Source organism: Amblyomma maculatum, chromosome 8 (assembly GCF_055883805.1).
Source record: "Amblyomma maculatum isolate TAMU_Amacu chromosome 8, ASM5588380v1, whole genome shotgun sequence".
NCBI lineage: Eukaryota > Metazoa > Arthropoda > Arachnida > Ixodida > Ixodidae > Amblyomma > Amblyomma maculatum.
In genome coordinates this window covers 83,732,588-83,750,378 of record NC_139351.1, presented here as the reverse complement: position 1 = coordinate 83,750,378, position 17,791 = coordinate 83,732,588, and the positions used below count along the sequence as shown (strand labels likewise).

Genomic DNA, 17,791 nt, shown 5'->3' with positions numbered 1-17,791 from the left:
CGCCGAGATATAAGGGATTTTTGCCCGCATCTAAAGTAGATTCTCACCTGCCCTAAGACGCCTCTCCTCTAGAGGGTAGGGCCTGGGGTAGTAAAGAGTCCTTCTTTGTCGAAAAATAAAGTTGATTCGCTCACTCACTCATTCACTTACTCCCTAAATTTATTGCAATAACGCTTGGAGAAAACATTACACAGGTATCAGCCGTTCTTTTCTGGTTCATTGTTCGTTAGGTATAAGAGAGGCGCTTTTGTGCTCGGAACAAAAAAAAACTTTATGACCACGACAAGCAAAGTCATGTGGTTTCGAGCGGCTTGGCTCGTGAAGAAATATTTGTTCCCGGCGGCCTCGGCTTGCGTTTCCCTCAAGTGCTCCTAAGAAAACAACTTGCACCTCCCCGCAGGCTTCTATCGACAAGACGCCTGAGGAACCAATCTTCTGAATTGACAATTGGTGTTATACCGTAGTGAGTGGAAAAGTTACCAGCCTTTCTCTGTCAGGAGGTAGTTAGCTGGCGGTCTGGTCGAGTATGACTTGTAGGTAGGTTTGGTGATATCACCAGACCATTTCACAAGCACGTATGAACAGCTGCCGGGGAGGTAGCTCTTTTAGAAAACTGAACGTGAGACCCTCAATCTGGTGTAGAAAGCAACCCATTGTCCCTGCGGGCACTTTGGCACTTTCGGCTTAGCTTGTGCGGTATAATGTCTCGAAAGAACCTATAGCAATGAGAGACGCTGCATGTGCTTTCGTATGCTTTGGTTAGAATCACTTTGGGTAAAAGTTTATACCTATATTGAGTGGCTTTTAACATCATGTTGTAGCTTATACGACTGCGTGCAATGCGCATGTTCGATGTTTTGAGACAAATAAGGATATTTAGCGCTTTAGATCAGTATTTTCAAGCACCCATTCTGCGAAATTATAACAAAAAAAAACACATTGAAGGTGCTGAACGTACCATCTGTTCTATTCAGGCCTCAAACTGGCTAAATTCCAGTGCGTTACGTGATCTCGAGTGCAAAATTTACAGTGAAAAAACGAACTTTCTCGTGCAAAATCTTACACATGATCAGGGAAAGTGTTTATTGTTTTTAAAAAACGAAGGCTCTTTTTTTTATGGCCATGGCAATGCGGCGCTAATGTATGTCCAACAGAATCGAAATTTGGGTGAGTTGCATGCATTTAGTTGCTCTTAGATTTTAAAGGCATTCCTCATTTCCCTGGTTATCTTATCCGACATTGAGAAAAGAATTCGCATACAGAAAAACCGTGATGCACATGCCTAATTTTTCTTTTTTTTATTCTTGTGTACATTATCTGCAATATATGTTGAAATGGCCTGATTCCGCGTTGCTTATGTAGTGCTCTGTTGAGTAATCAGTTATGCATCAGCATTACACAGGCCAGAAGGACAGATGCCATTCTTACCACTTATGTGCCGCTATTACGACATCAGCATTATTGTTTTGTGTTAGATTTTATGCAGCAGTGGAGTTTCGTAATAACTCAGCCACCATGTTGTTGCGATCTTTCAGGTGGTAGCATCAGGACTGCTATGGGCACAATGCTGACAGCACCTTCGCCGCCCTGCGCAATGTTTAGGCATAAGAGAAATGCATGCTATCTGCCTGAGGCATGTTTTTTTTTTTTTTTTTCATTCCAGCCAGAATGTTCTCAGTAAAGCGATGGTTTGTCGTCATGGTCGGCTCCGTGCTTTTAGTGATATGCCTACAGATCATTTTGCATCCTTGGAATAGAAGAAGTTGTTCATGGCACAACCATACCTTCATGAGACACACACAAAGACTTCACAACGACACGGAGCACCCGAACCGCTCATCAGATGGGGGGTAAGTGGAAACGATGGTTATTTATATTACTTTCTAGCAACACTCAGAGATTACTGTCACCTTCGAGCGAAAGCGCAATGCTCAAACGCAAGACATAAAGTGAGAAGACATTCTACATTCAGAATTTATTTGGAGGATCAGTTGATTCTTCCGATTTTCATAGGCTGAAAACTTTGTTATCAACGTTCAGAGCGATACGGGCATCTCTCCGGCAGGTAGTAGCGGCGGCTGCTACCAAGCGAAGTAGCGCAGCCGACTCTGTCTTCCCATTTTATGTGGGCGGATGGACAGATGAAAAAAAAAAGTCTTATTATACAGGATGAAATAATCTGATGTGGTTAGAAGGGACTGGATCTGCAAGTCTCTTGCCTTCGAGTCAGACTTTTCACCCCAAGGCGACGCTGTCAGTTTAGTTTAGCATGGATTAATTTGGATATTGCATCTTTGGTTTGTCAAAATTTCACAGGCCACACTACCTTCTGAGGTATGCTGCGGAGCATTACGACATCGCCAATGTTCATTTTATGAGGAGGGTACAAGAAGAATCCCTCCTACCACTGCATACTTTGATACCTTAATAGCGGCCTTTAGTGTCTGATTATAAATAGTAAATGCAGACTTTATGGCCTAGGAACTTTGGCATGCTCTGTACGTTAAAAAATATCCCCAAACGAGGCTGCAGATGAGAGCTGTTAATTTTTTGCGGATTAGCGTTTTACGTCGTGGTAAATTGAAAGCCTTGTAAATATTTTTTCGAATGTTGCATAAGGTTAATGTAAAATGAATTCGTTTTTCTGCCCAATTTGATTTGAAGATATAAAACGTCGTTTAAATACTTCCCTGAATCAATTTTTTTCATCCTGAGCCATACGTTTCTTCAATTGAGTTAGAAATGTGAAGTTTGGAAGTTCTTACACATATTACTACAACATTTTTTATATTTATATTCTTGAGGCGTATTTATGTAGTATCACCAGCTAAATGAGGAAACCGCCCTTCCAAGCATTGAGACGTGTTCCACATTGTTAGGGGCAGAGTCACAATGCGCTACAGCCAGGCTAAGAATTATTAAGAGCATTCCTATTTTAGGGCTCTTTAGGGCATGGATGATCTGCGGTTCAATGGGGGGGGGGGGGGGGGGGGGCTCTCTGCGAGGAAATTGTCTTGCGTGATGAAGGAAGGGTTATAAATGGGAGGAGTCTAAGGTACGAGCAAAAAAACTTAAATATACCGTAGGGATAAAATTCAGTTACACCGAACCAAGAAATAGGCAACCTTCGACGTTAGTGTATGAGCAGCTTAATTTCCAGTGGGGGTCCACAATTATGTCAATATTTTGCAATATCAAATAGGGCCGAAGGCACCGTTAAAGTCATTGCCTTTATTTTGCTTATATTTTTTCATGTTCGGACCATTCATTGTATGTGCTGTTTCTTGTCCTTCCTTCTTTTTCCTGGAGTGTGCAATGTCGATCTTTAGTGCCTAGAGAATATTGCTTTTTATTACCGTTTCCATCAACAGTGCTAAAGGAGCGGAGCCTTTCTGGCCGCAGGTAAATGTTTTCGTAAAGTTGTGCCGCGTTTATTTACTTTTTTATAATGAACGCCATATCAAGCAAAATCTGCTTAATCTATAGGAGAAAACACCTCTTTCCGCTAGTGAGGTGCGCTTCTATTTAGTTGACTCATCTGATACGTAATGTAACAGCAAGCTGGAGCCACGTTGCATTTATAAGATATCTGAACATAAATGTGACCATTGTCCTCAATCTTTGCCTTGAAGAAGCTCAAAGAAGGAGTGAAGAGTGTCTTTTTGAACGTAAAAATGAACATTGTAATTAAATGTGAAATTTTCACTTCGCACATTGCCCACCTTCAAGACTGCGGGTGTTTTTGCCTGTTAGCAAATAGGAAAAACAAACCTTCACAAAATGCGCCGAATTATTTTTTTAATTTTCGGATTTCTAAAAGAAGAAGAATTGACGTCCATATTCTAAACGTATATATTTTTATTTATTTATTTAAAATACCCTCCGGGTACAGATGTACGTTACAGAGGGGAGGGCCGCATAGAGGATATATATATAAAACAGAAGGTTAATATAATAGGCGTAAAAATCTTTGGAAAATAAAGCACATAAAAAGAACAACGAGGTACATGGGTAATTTAGGAAGACGGCGTAGGTGTTAAAAAAATAACAAAATATAAAAATATATGACACAGTGTCATCCCAATTAGTGTAAATGTATGCATTATAGTTTTATTAAGCATCTGAAGCCTTTACAATGGAAATATATTCTACGTTGTATTTCGGTAATATGCATACAAAGCTGCTTAATGGGTTTGCAGGAGAGGATTTGCTAAATTGGCGAGACATTTGCTCGAACCGTCGCGCCAGCAAAGGTGCGCGCTAAAGCGTTTTGAGGAGGACTAAAGCTTTGCATCAATTGCACAATGTGGGCACAGATGTCATGATTTTCTTTTTATATTTTTGAAACTGGTTTGCAACGTGCTAGCATAGCAGATTTTGAACAAATTCACAATCATGTATATTTTTCCCACTCTCAAAACATATTTGGTCATTGGACGGTATATTCAAAATATCCAATTTTCATGAAAGTAATATTTTTGCTAAGACAGATTTCTGAAATGTTACATCTAGAGTGGCACGCACGAGCCAAGGTGCTGTGCAGAGCACGATACCGCACATAGTGGTACCAGCATCCTCATAACTTTATTGACCACAAGCAAAATGTCATATCGCTCAACTTTTCTACTAGTCTACGTATACCCTTTGACTGGAACATAAGTCATAGCATGAAGAGAACCTCCTGATTTTCAAAATAAAATTACCTTTATGGACAAAAATGGCACCGCGGGTTGTGAAGTCTCCTTTATGCGAAACCAGCTTGACGCTGTCAAAATCGGAATCTTACGAAGCGCCATATGTCCCTACAGTACAGCACGGTTTTATCCTGTCGCGCTACAAGCTAACTGTACGATTTTTATCTTAACTACTGCGCCCACATGAGAACACTAAAAATTTGATGAAAGCTGCTGGGAGCAATAAAGGTGGCGTTGTCTGAGATGTGCCCGAAGACAACGAGCTTTAAAACTTGGCAATATGAAAAACATTGCTTGAAAATTGCACACCGCAGCTTCATCACTTCTCCGCCCGAAATACAGCCAGGCACGGGGGCAGTCAGAAGTTCCCAGGCCTCTCCGAATAGCTAAGGAGTGGTTGCTCTCTGCTATTACGGCGCTGCTATCACATCCGCTACTCGCCTCGCTCCGGCGGCGAGGGTATGCGCTGAGAGGAGGTCCTGCCCCTTCATTCTCCCTCTCTTTGATGACAATGAGCAAAGAAAAAATAGCTCAGCGCTCCCCTTTGCGGATCCCTCTTCGCATTCTGCTGCGCTCCAGCCCGTAGCTCGGCAGAAGACCTTTCGCCGGAGTGAAGCGTGATGCTGGCCTGAATATTTAGATGAACTATGCGCGCTTTTCCATACTTCTCGACTTCCTGACATTCGATAGCATGCATTTACTTTGACATCAGCTCTTTCACAGCGAGCGGGGTCTCACTGTGGCATTTCCAGTCGTTTCGTTTGCTGGCAATTTACGGCATGCTAATCGAGGCAGGGCCCTCATTTTTGCTTGTGCTTGTGAAGGTTCTTTTTGCTCTTTTTTTCCAGCTCCGCATCTGGAACCTTAGATTAGTTAACGTGTTCATTATTCTCACGCACCTAAAGGCCAGCGAATGTTTAGATTTGAGCACGTGTTGCTGACATTTGTGAGAAGAATTTCATACATTTTACGCGTTATGAACTGTCATGGTTGCGTTTTCAGCATCTGCGCTCGCCTTTATGCTCTCAAGAGAATGGAAGGAGCACTTTCTCATTTTTTTTTTGTTCAGAAACGAAGCGGGCAACAAACGTGTTTTACAACATGAGTTCATGTCAAACATGTTTTAGATTAAGCGGTATGCTATTAAACCCGTCCGTCGCTTTTAGGTTCCGCGCTTCTCGTAGGCGGACTGATATAATCGTCACAGCCGTAGAGGCATATACTGAAGCCAATATATGGGAAACCTGTATTTCGTTGGTGTTGCCACCGGGTTGCGGATATCTAGGCTTTCATTTGATCATTAGACAGTCAAACTCTCATCATATACATACGGCATCCCTGATAGCAATGGCCTTATAGTTCGGCGTCATCACTTTTGTGTTCCCCAGCAAACATACACATGATTGCAATGCGACGGCTTGAAAAGGGTACTTATGTACATGACTATGCTTGATTATGCTCTCACTGTTGAATGAATGACCTGCCAGAGAGCAGTTTCGACATCGACATGATCAGATCAGTAAGCACGTGTGCCTTATGAAAGAAACCGTGAGCTAGAAGCCATGACATACGCAACGAGCATGTAGACTTGGTCAAAATGCCTCAAGCCAAGACATTTTCATCTCAGCCGCAAAATGAACCGATCACGGCATCTTTAAAGACCAAAAGGCATTTAAAATGCCGGGAAATGATTTATTACCATAGCCAGAGACTCTCTAACAGCATTTCACGGCAAATCGTTCTTTAATGGCACCGTGATGACTTTATTTTACGCCTGTGAACAAAATCATTTGGCTTCAGGACTTTTGACCACGACTCTACGTTTACGAACTGTCCGTTGATATACCACTGCTTGCCTTAGCACAGCGAACATGGTCAAGGCGCCTTTTTCGAAACGCTACTTCGGCATTGTTTGAGGATTTCCTGCGCAAAATATAATGAAAAAAGTAAAAAAGATTTTGCTTTAGGGACCGCGTGCTAATATATAAGGAATGTGTATGGCTGCGTTCACGTGAAAAGAGTAGTTCGCGTGAAATGTGTACACTAGGCGCCATTGTAACAAACAGCATCATTATTTAGAGTTGCAGGATACTTATGCTCTTTGTTCATTTTAATATTAACCTCGCGGCTTGTTTTCGCGTCCTTCCATGCAGGACTCGACTTGCACCTGGTGCTGCAAGAGTTCAAACCTTTGATGGTATCGAGAATTTTGACGCTACGATGCTGACTGGTGAGCACCTGCATTTTGCTGCGGCGAATATGAACAGTTTTTTTTTTTTTTTTACAAGCACCAAACCTTTAAAGCGAGTATAAGGAGGGCCAGAATTGAGTAGCTAGTTTGGCAGCTAGATGCTCATATTGTTGTGTGGATATTCTTGATAACTAGATACCAAGACGCGTTTAATGGACCTGTCCTAAAACGTAATTAAGCTACAAACTTCCTTGGACTGCCACCAGCGCCTCAAAGCTATACTCATCGGGTGCGAGATAATGCTCTCGGTAAGTTTACGGCGGCTTGCGATAGCTAGTGTGCACCTTGCTTTGACGATTTCGACTATGCCAGATCGCCAGAGCGGTCGGTGCTGATTACTGGTGCCCATTACTAAGGCATTAGTCTGCGGTTTTCTTGCTGATGCGTCCTCGTACTCTTCAGCAACCCGTTGCAGTTTTCTAATCGCGTGAACCAGATATTACGCGGTAACCGCCCGCGTATGCCGCAATTAGCGAATTTTCCCCGAATGCCGCGGATGCAATAAAATAACTGTTGGGAAGTGTTTGGAAGTTAAGCGGTTTTAAGATAATTACATAGGAAGTAACAGGCATTGTGTCGTAATGAAGGAAGAAGCAAGGAAAAGCGAGCCAGAGAGGTTGGGAGGGTTCTAAAATGAGATTTAATATGTTAACTTGATTTTGCCTCTCTCGAACCAGCGCGTTTGGGAGTTTTCCTATAGCAGGGCCTACCCCGATTGTAGTTGAGATCGCATTTACATCCACTAAAATGATACGTCGATGAGGCTCTGCTGGAGTCCAACACTAGCTGGAGCAAATACAGCTGTCATGTTTTGCGCACGAACATTTTTTTACAAAACTGCTGCCTGCCCTTAAGAAGTCAATGTGCATAAAATCATGCTGATTGATTATTACTCGAAGGGTAAACACTTGTGTGCCGATAAATAGTTAAAGCATGTAATGTGTCATGCCGATTAACTCGGCAAATGTAGTTGGCATGCAGAAATACGCAGGGCACAAACAACATCTAGACGTGGATGTCTTTTCTCGTCCACTCTCCAGGCCTGGGTCATTAGGCCGTTTTCTGTAAAAGTACACTTGGTCAAATCTCTAACTCGCATGCGAACATTTCTGCGTGTTTGCCAATGTAATCGAGATATTGCATTTGTGGAAAGTAGTAGCGTGCATTTGTATAGTAGGTAGTAAGCTCTAGTAAGCTTACAAGAGTTTACATCTAAGTGTTTTTCTTTCCGTCTGCATATTTCTTTGCAGTAGGTCTGATCGGCAGCGCGCTCACTCAAAATAGCTCTGTCATGAGTGCGTCGTCTGTCCATTGATTTGTCCCGTCAGTGTGCGAATCGCTTTTACGCTGCAGAGTGAAAACTAAATACAACCGTTGCTGCTCAAACTAGCCTTCGGTGAAATTTAGGTAGAATACAGAGCGAAGCGTTAACCGCTAGGGAGGATGAACGAAAACATCCTGCTATATTTAAAATGGCTAATGTATTGCAGTGCTAAGAATTGTTGCCCTCAAGATATTCACCTATTACTACGTCTTAACCATAATCATTATTTTGATTGTTCAAGCTTTGTAATTGAAGCAAATTGATGCAATGATTCTGGCTGGTTTTGCATCGTTGGGAGGTTTTCTACTGAAAAATAAAGCGCAGAACTGCTGTTTTAAAGCATCATCTCTCAAAGCTTAGATTCTCGATCAACGCCTATGTAGTCATGGTCAAAGTGAATCTTGTGTGATCACGTGAACAACCCCTGCCTGCTGCCCATATTCATGAAAAACGAAATCACACTTGTTACCCACTCACGCATGGAAGCATGGTAAGACACATCCATGCTTTGAGAAAAAACGCAGTATGCACTAGCTAGTGCTTATTATCCGCAATAGCGCGGGTTTTTATTTGCCAGTAAGCTTTCCAGGGCCAGCATTCATCCTACCTAAGTAACCGACGTACAGTACTCACGGATTGAAATAGGACACTCGGAGCGCGTGGCCGTCGCTGCATGCAAGGCAGTGTGGTAAACAGGCCGGCTTATTGGCGACCGGAAGAAGCACTTCTGCTTTTTAGATGTTCTCTCCCTCCTGCTATACCACAATACAGCACCTTGGTTCCATGAGCATCCACGGGTGGCGCTGCATGCAGCGACGGCCACGCGCTCCGAGTGTCCTATTTCAATCCGTGAGTACTGTACACCCCCAAGTACAAGCTGGAAAGACTAGCTTCTCTGTAAGCCACTATTTCGATATTTAGTTGAACAGCAAAGCGATTGTAGCTTAATCACGACGAATGCAATCGAGAGGCTGCGTCGATGGCAGGAAGCAGACTATATAGTGTCGTATTTTTGAAGGTATATAAGTCGATATCATGTGCGAAATGATGGAGCCCTGCAGAATAATCAGCCTGATGAATACAACCTCATATTTATTCAATGTAGAAATTGAAAGACAAATATTAGTAAGGAAAAATGCAAAAAGAATTAACATTCAGCGTCAAGCGACGCTTTTTTACGGGTTGTGAGAAAGGTGCCGTACCTCGCAGACAACGCTGTTCTTTGCCGGAACAAAGTTGTTCCGAGCAACGTTGTGAAGCCTCTGCTTTTTTTGCAAGCCATAACGCTTTCCTTGAGGTATCATGGAAACCACAAAGTCATTTTTAGGCCGCTTGCGCAACTTATTGTGCAATAGCTCGGCATAGAGTTTGTACATGGCAAAAGAAAGCACAGCGTGGAATGTTAGCTCGCCGAGCGAAAGAAAAAAATGGCCCGAAGGAAAGAGAAAAACACAAGAAACAATCGCCAGATCCGCGCATTGACAAGAGCAATTGCTGGAAGACCAATCGTCGTGCAGGAATACGGGAGGAGAACCGCCTCTCATGGAAGGGGCGCGCAAGTGACCAGGAGGACGTGCGGCGCCTGAGAACTCCACAGTTTGAGAGAGCTGTGAAATGATCAAGGGGCTTTAGTCTTTGTCAGCTCGTTTATAGTACAATCAATAAACCTAGCGTCGCATTATTATCATGTCAGATCATCAACCGAAACATTGTTCAAAAACCTGAGATTATCATCATCATCCATAGCCACACAAACAAACTTTAAAGCCATTGAGTCTCCAATAGTCCTCCAAATAACCCGGTCTTGTGCTGCTGCTCCCAATTGACCCCTGCACATCTCTTAACCTCATCCGCTCATCTAACTTCGGCAGTCTTGTGCTACGCTTTCCGCCCTCCCCTTGGAATCCAATTTCTAACCCTCAATGAGCATCGGGTATCCTCTCTTCGCACATCGTGTCCTGCTCATGCGCATTTCTTTTTCTTGATTTCTATGTACTACCTAATTCGAGTTATTTCACTCACCAACTCTGCACGCTTCCTATTCGTTAATGGTACCCCTACCATTTTGCGTTGCGTAGCTCTCTGCGTTATTCCGAAATTACGTAGAACCCTTTTTGTCAGCCTCCAAGGTTCAGTCCTATATACGAGTACAGACCAGTTACAGCTGTAATACAGATTCCTCTTGATCGTTACCAGTAACCTTCCAGTCGTAAACTGTGACTACTTGCCAAATTCGCTCCATTATAATCATACGTTTCTTGTTATTCCTTATACTCACACATATGCAGCAATTACCATTTTTATTCATGAGAGAAATTTCTCGAAGGCTTCCAAAGCAAGCTTGAGCATGAAACAGTGCATGCGCTATGTTTATTGAAAATGCTATTAACGAATCAGCACTGAAGTTGCCTTGCTCTATTGGTACCTCTAACGCCGTTGAAAGCACTAGCTGCTGTTTTCTTGACACTTATTGTTCGCCACTCCTCTGTCGCTTGAAGTTAGGCCTATGAAAAAAAAAATACATGGGTTGAACGTCAGTGAACGGAGTGTGGAGCGAAAGCTTTGGCTGCGGTCGACCGAGCGTTCACCGAAGACAACCAGTGTTCCGTTGAACGTATCAAAGTTCACGGTCTGTTTAGTTGGTGGTGGTAAAGGCGTTTATTGCATCTAAATATAGGGGACACTTAAGCTCTACCTTTAAGGGTATGACGCGATAGCGTAGGCTACAGGCCCAGATATAAATCCTCGCTTTAACCAAGCCGCATGAACGTACCCTAGTGGCTTATAGTGGTAACGTGAATACTAGGGTCCTGGTAGACTGATTATAACATAATCTTCAAATGTGAAACGAGGACCCAAGTTGGCAGCTCCTGCCATGATGCCACGCCGACGGCTTCAAACCTAAATTTGTGTAGCCTTCGCTATAAACTATTTGTTTGTTTTATTTTTTTACTATTACCGGATTGATGCGATCACCAAATCTGTTATTTTTATTTTAATCGCAGACGACGAGGAACGCCACGTAGAACGGTTGTCGAGGCTCAAAGCAGATATAGTCGGCATGAGGGATTTCCTGGTACGACGTTTTGCGACCTCTGGCAAGAGTGACAAGACCGAAGACTTTAAGACGCTCATGAAGGCACGTGAGTTCCTAAGGTATGTTCCATGTCAGTCTATGTGCAATAGCTACTACAAGCCTTACAGATTTTCGTGAGCCTTACAAATCTTCGCAAGCGGCGAAGTACTTGTGCACATTTGTAGTCGTTCAATATAGTTATAACTAGCAGTAAAGTTTACGCACAAAGCCTGACGCAAAAAGCCTGATGCTCTTTAGGTAATAGTGACAACAAAACAGCCATTGAATAGTGAAATAAACTATGTAGTAATTGACTGAGCAAGTTATTTCTTCAATATCAAGCTTCAAACGCCGAGAAGCAAAAAAAAATTCTTTTGCATTAATGTATGCGACATAAGGGCACATCATTAAAAAGACCTTTCAGAGATATGTACAAGCCAGCAATTTCATATGCGAGCAACTCCAAAGATTATGTCTTTCTCTTTTACATTTACCTCTTACATTACAAAATAAATCGTGCGTTCAGAGGTCATGCCTTCGATAAATATATTCGAAACCTCCATAAATATCTCAATACATTCTGCTGTTTTCAAAATAAGCATAAGAAGCCAAGAAATGACAGCCTGCTGGAAGAGATGTGCAATAATCCTGCTTTGAAACAAAACTAACAATGATGCCACCGTGCCCTGCTTTGATCAGATACGACTAATTGCTGTCTCGTTCCCCAGAATTGGAAACTCTCAAAGACATTCTGAAATGATCGAAGCCAGAAACTTTATCCGAGACTCAATAATATTTTCTGGCGATATGAACAACCTCATCAGCTCGCCTGCGTTCGCTCTACATATAGAAATACCTTCAGGTAAAGAACGACTACGGTGGATGCGATCGTAGCACTGAACTCAATTAAGACGCTGAATCTTACTCTATTAGAGAGAAACGCCACAGCAATAGGTAGTTATAGCCAACGAGTTTGTTACCTAAACAAATGAATTAGTGATCCAGCAGTTAAATTTAATTATTTTTGAATATATTAAGATGTTCGAGGTAAAATGCATTTTCTACGTTTTAATACTTTGTGGTAAAAAAATACCCTTCACTTCATCAAGGAGTTGTTTCTATCACAACTTTATGGTTTCTGCAGGTGTCGCGTCAATATCAGTTGATCAAAATTTAATATAAACAATCAATTTTAGTTTGCTTATATACTGCCACCTTCATTTAAAATTGCTACTGGATATAGAGCGAGATATAGAGAGAGATACTGGATGTATCGAACTCGAAGGATATTGCGAAATAATTGCTTCTTGTTGCAGGGTAATGGAAGCAGATATTGACGGCATCAAAAAAACCGATAAAACTGTGAAGAAAAGCATGGATCATATGCGCAAGCTGCACATATATGTTCAAGCAGCAATACAACGGCTTCAGGTAGGACGATGTCGCTTGACTAGAGCTTACATCAATAAATTGAACCTTAAAAGCATTCAGTGACTCCTAATTCATCATCATCATCATCAGCCTGACAATCCCCCTGCAGGGCGAAGGCCTCTCCCATATATCTCCACTTGACCCGGTTCTGTGCTAGCTGCATCCACTTGACCCCTGCGAACTTCTTAATCTCATCCGCCCACCTAACTTTCTGCCGCCCCCTGCTACGCTTTCCTTTCCTTGGAATCCAGTTTGTTACCCTAAGCGACCATCGGTTATCCTCTCTTCGCACTACATGTCCTGCCCATGTCCATTTCTTCTTCCTAATTTCCACTAGAATGTCGGAAACTTGAGTTATTTCTCTGACCCACTCTGCACGCTTCCTATCTCTTAATGTTACCCCTACCATTTTTCGTTCCATAGCCCTCTGGGTTGAAGTAGAACTCTCTTGGTTAGCCTCCACGTTTCAGCCCCATAGGTGAGTACAGGTAAGATGCAACTGTTATATACTTTCCTCTTTAGCGATACCGGTAAGCTGCTAGTCATAATCTGCGAGTGCTTGCCAAATGCGCTCCATCCCAATCTTATTCTTCTTATTATTTCCTTTTGATGGTCCGGATCTGTGGATACTACCTGTCCTATGTAGACATATTCGCGAATACTTTCAGTACTTCGCTACGTAATGTAAACTGCTGTTCCTTACCGAGGCTGTTGAACATTACCTTATCTTCTGCATATTGATTTTCAAGCCTACCTTTCTAATTTTCCTGTCTAGGTCATCAATCATTATTTGCAGTTCATCCCCCGAGTTGCTTAGCAAGGCAATGTCATCCATGACTCCAATGTCATCCAATGGCAATGACTCCTAATTGTTTGTCTTAATTTGTTCATCTTGCTGACCATGTACCGTTCATAGGTGTTGCGGGTAAACAACAACTCTTGTAAACAGAGTTCCCCCTTATCTGCATATCATACAGGCCGACAATTCAATGTCCTTCTCTCAATTGTTTTCGTACATGATTAATGGAGCGTAAAGTGATGTAACATATATAAATATGACCTAGTTCGCCAACTTGTGCAAAATGTCACTGCAAATAATAAGGTTGTATGTGTGCTTACCAGAACCCGGACAACTGCACATCGGCGCCGAAGCTGCGATGTAACCTGGAAAACATATATGGCTTCTCCTCTGGTGTGCACGACATTCTCTGGTGCTTGGTAGCAGCAATGCAGATGGGCCGCACGGTGATTCTTGATACCCAAAGATGGCAATACGCCCCTGGCGTCGATGGCTGGACGAAGATATTCCAGCCTCTCGCCGGGCATGCCTGTGTTGATGCCGGCTCACTCAACATGATCGCCAGTGGTTATCCTGGTTATAGTTTTTGTAAGTCGCCTGATCGGAATATATTTAGTTTACATGAAGCCATTTTTCTGTGTGCACTAAGGGCTGCCTCAAACCTTCAAAGTTCAGAGGTTTCAACAAGTGAAAGTTATATATTTACTATGAAGTTTAGTTATGATACGTAGTTTAAACGCAAAAGTTCGTTTGAATAGTATTATGTTAGTGTTTGGGATTGGAAAATCGACGTTGCAGAATCTTGCAAACAATGCAAAATGTACAGTCCGCGCGCAGCGTATGAAATCTTCATAGGGCAAGTAGCTACGCCAAGACCTCTTACACAGAAGCGGGCCCGCGGTAGGTGTGTCGTCTTCTTGCCCATCAGAGACGTTTTACCTACACAACCTACACAAACAAATATATACCGTAACATACCAGTTGGCATAAAATTAGCGTGCCGTGGGACGGCCCTGGTTCTATGGCGACTTATATTCCAGCCACACATGCACATTATTCATCCATGCGCATGTGATAAACTTCATTTTGCTTAACGGGGGCAGATGACGCAATAAAGCCTTGGGCATCATTAACGCACAGCACAGAGGGGTTCCTGCAGATGCTCCTGCCAATTTTTCACAACAAAGCGGCTGTATTCAATATATCTGTCAGTTAGTGATAACGCGAAGGCATCGGCAATAAAAAGAATGTGACCACAGGAGGGGGAATTTATGGCGAGCCCGCTCGCATAAGATGTGCCTAGGGGGCTATGCTTATGTGTGCATACAAGCTTGTCCCGATAATATGTGAGCACGTATGTAATATTAATATTTTAATAATAAGTTCACAGGAAAAGAAAGGTGCTGTATCTGTCACACTTGTTCTGTGGACATCTGACAGCGCCGTAAGGGAATGGAGGAAGGTGGGAGCTAAACCAGAAAGAAAAGGGTTCCGGTAGTGGTGGTCTGTGGAGTAATTTCGACCCGAAGCGATCTTTGACGTGCACTAACATCGCACAGCACACGGATCATTCTGCATTTCCGCGACTGCGATACCATAAGGAATCTTCTCTGAACAACGCTGCCTGTCGATGCGGTCTACATGAAAAATATCCGCCAGTGCCATGTACTGAAACCATTATGCACAGTGCTAAATCAGCTAGGGCAAATAAGTTCATGGCTGGTATTTTAAATACTGCGTGCGAAGCTTAGACTGGATGTGTGCTATCACCAATGGTCCCAACTCAACCTACTCAATCTAAACCCCTCAGCCGCCTTTTTCACCTGTTATAAAAAGCGCAAATCAGGCCACCTTCAGGAGTAACGTGCCATTAATCTAAAACCAGTGTTGTAGCCTCGCAGACCACGTCCGAAAACTGCTAAAATGTTGTCGCAAGTACTCTGCGAGCTGTCAAATCTGCTGTACAGAAGTGAGAAGTGTGGCCATCTACGTACATTGGGTCAGGGAGGTGATCTCGAGAATAGTCCTTAAATGTTCATGCAGCAATTTGAACTAGGCATATTTTAATATTGCTTTTAACAGTTTCACTTTATTATTAGAATAATGAACAATATATTTATTGTACAGTTTGTTTTCCTCACACTCCCAATCCTGCTTATGGTGGGATGTTATCGAAAAGATGCGAATATATTATAGGAATGATGAAACATCGCTATCTTGCAAAACCATCAGTCCTGCAACCATTTTGCAACATGACTTCAAGAAAAGTAGAAGTACGGAAGGAAGAAAACGTAAATGGAGAAGGCAACAGTCGATAGGTGATGAGTTGCGAAGTGCTCGTTCAGTATAAAGCAATAGCGAGAACTTGGCAAAGTGGTCGTTTTTTAAATTCACAGTGGTTTATTCAAGTCAGATACAGTAATAATTTAGAAAATTCCTTCAATTTTATTGGAGGTAGTCAATTTTGGTGAATTTGTTTTCCGGTGCATGTGGCTCATTTTTAAAAGTGACTTCGAAAGACCTACAGAATAATTTCTCGTACAGAATTCTAGTTATCAGAGGGAAAGCATATTGATTGTTATTGTGTATAAATTGACCTCCACTTCTGTCATACATATGCTTTCTAAAGATGTATCCTATATACTGTTTGTATAACTTCATCATTGTTTTAAATAGAGTTTTGATCAAACTAGGGCGAGTGCGCAGATCTCGATTTATGAAACTTATTGGCGTAAAATTGGATATTATTGATTTACAAAAACAGGTTACATCCTAAACTAACCGTAGAATAATTCGGACGCATTGGTGGTGACCGCGGAACTTAAATTAATTTTTAAAATTTTGCCTCAACTCCGACTTTTCGAGTTTGAGGGTCCAAAGATATGTGTTAGTCTGTGAACAGATCTGTTTGTAAGTGACCTGTTCTTGCGACAAGTGTCCTACCAAGGGTGAAATATTTCAGCTATGATGAACATTCCAAATTATGTCCATCTGCCAAGTAGAACAAGTAACGTAGCACATTAAAGCAACAACAGGTTTAGGATTATGAGCTGATGAAAAAGTAAACTTGTTTAAAATCCCAAAAAATTGTGGGTTTTTTGAGACAATTAAAACTTGACTGAACGTTTACCTGTCGAAGGTTTTAGGCAGCTCTAAATGGATGATATTGAGTTAAAAATCATGACTCTTGGTAGAGACTTAGTAGCGAAACCATTCTGACTACACGTTGACATATTAGAGAGAATAGTATACAGTGAGCTCATGCCTAATGTTGAAATGTTCATCTTAAGCATTCTAATATTGTTATGAGTTTTCGTTACATAATAAAATCGGAGAATTATATTTCATCTACCATTTTTGGCGGCTGGTTATTGATATTATGTAAACGTTAGGTTATGTTTCTCCTATTGAAGATTTTGTAATGGTCGGTTCTCACAGTACTGATTTGATGGCGCCTTGCAATAATTGGTTCAATCAGTAATTAGAGAATATTTTGATGACCAAGGATGGCCGCTTCAACTTTCGTGTGTTAAATACCAGTATTACCGTTTAAATCTATACTGTAGGTGCCCGTGTATATTTGAAATGCAACAGACGCCAAGTAGACTGTATATGCCGGCATGTTGAAGCACATCACACAGCAGAAATAAAAAACGTGCCCTGCGGTGCGGCATTTTGTGTCCTGCGCATATTCACTTCTTAATTCTATCCATTGTCCGGAGAAGCAGCTCAATTTCCAATTTAATCAGCGAACACTCTTTGTTCTGCAAAAAATAACTTAGTTCGACAGTATTTCACTGTTGCAGTGTTCCTTCAATCAGTGGTTAGTTCGCTCAAAAAACAGCCCAGTGTATTTATGAGCCCCCAGTCACAACTACTAGTCTGCAAGCATCAGATGGAGAATAATGTAACACCAGAGCAGTCTGTCCACTGTTAGTTGAGAACACGGCAGCACTGGTGTGGGTGCGAGACAATAATGATTGATCGAAATGAGGTGACTACACGTGGCGCGGTGCCATAAAAAAAAAACCTCTATAAAAACGAGTTTTCGGTGGTTGAGATTTATTTCGAAATTTTGAGGACTTTTGTTGCTAAGTCGGACATGCTGCGATCAGGACACGCAGGCGCTTCGGGTAATTCAGCTATTTTATCAGCGTTATGTGTTCAACATATTTTCGTGGCAGGCGAATGTATGCAAAGAGGTCTAACAAAATAA

The 17,791-nt window shown here is 42.1% G+C and overlaps 1 protein-coding gene across 2 annotated transcripts in view; it reads left to right on the top strand.

The window, feature by feature from the left end:
* The window catches only part of LOC146181667 (alpha-(1,6)-fucosyltransferase-like), a 30,717-nt gene that overhangs the window by 2,679 nt on the left and 10,247 nt on the right, over nt 1-17,791 (top strand). Inside the window, exons 2-6 of one of the 2 annotated variants that reach the window (XM_084576674.1) lie at nt 1,664-1,850; nt 6,848-6,924; nt 11,275-11,425; nt 12,662-12,776; nt 13,899-14,163. In XM_084576674.1, the coding sequence (XP_084432800.1) occupies nt 1,664-1,850; nt 6,848-6,924; nt 11,275-11,425; nt 12,662-12,776; nt 13,899-14,163 (795 nt within the window). Of the gene's footprint in view, nt 1-1,663; nt 1,851-6,489; nt 6,641-6,847; nt 6,925-11,274; nt 11,426-12,661; nt 12,777-13,898; nt 14,164-17,791 lie in introns of those variants that run through there. The other variant, XM_084576675.1, reaches the window with a different exon arrangement.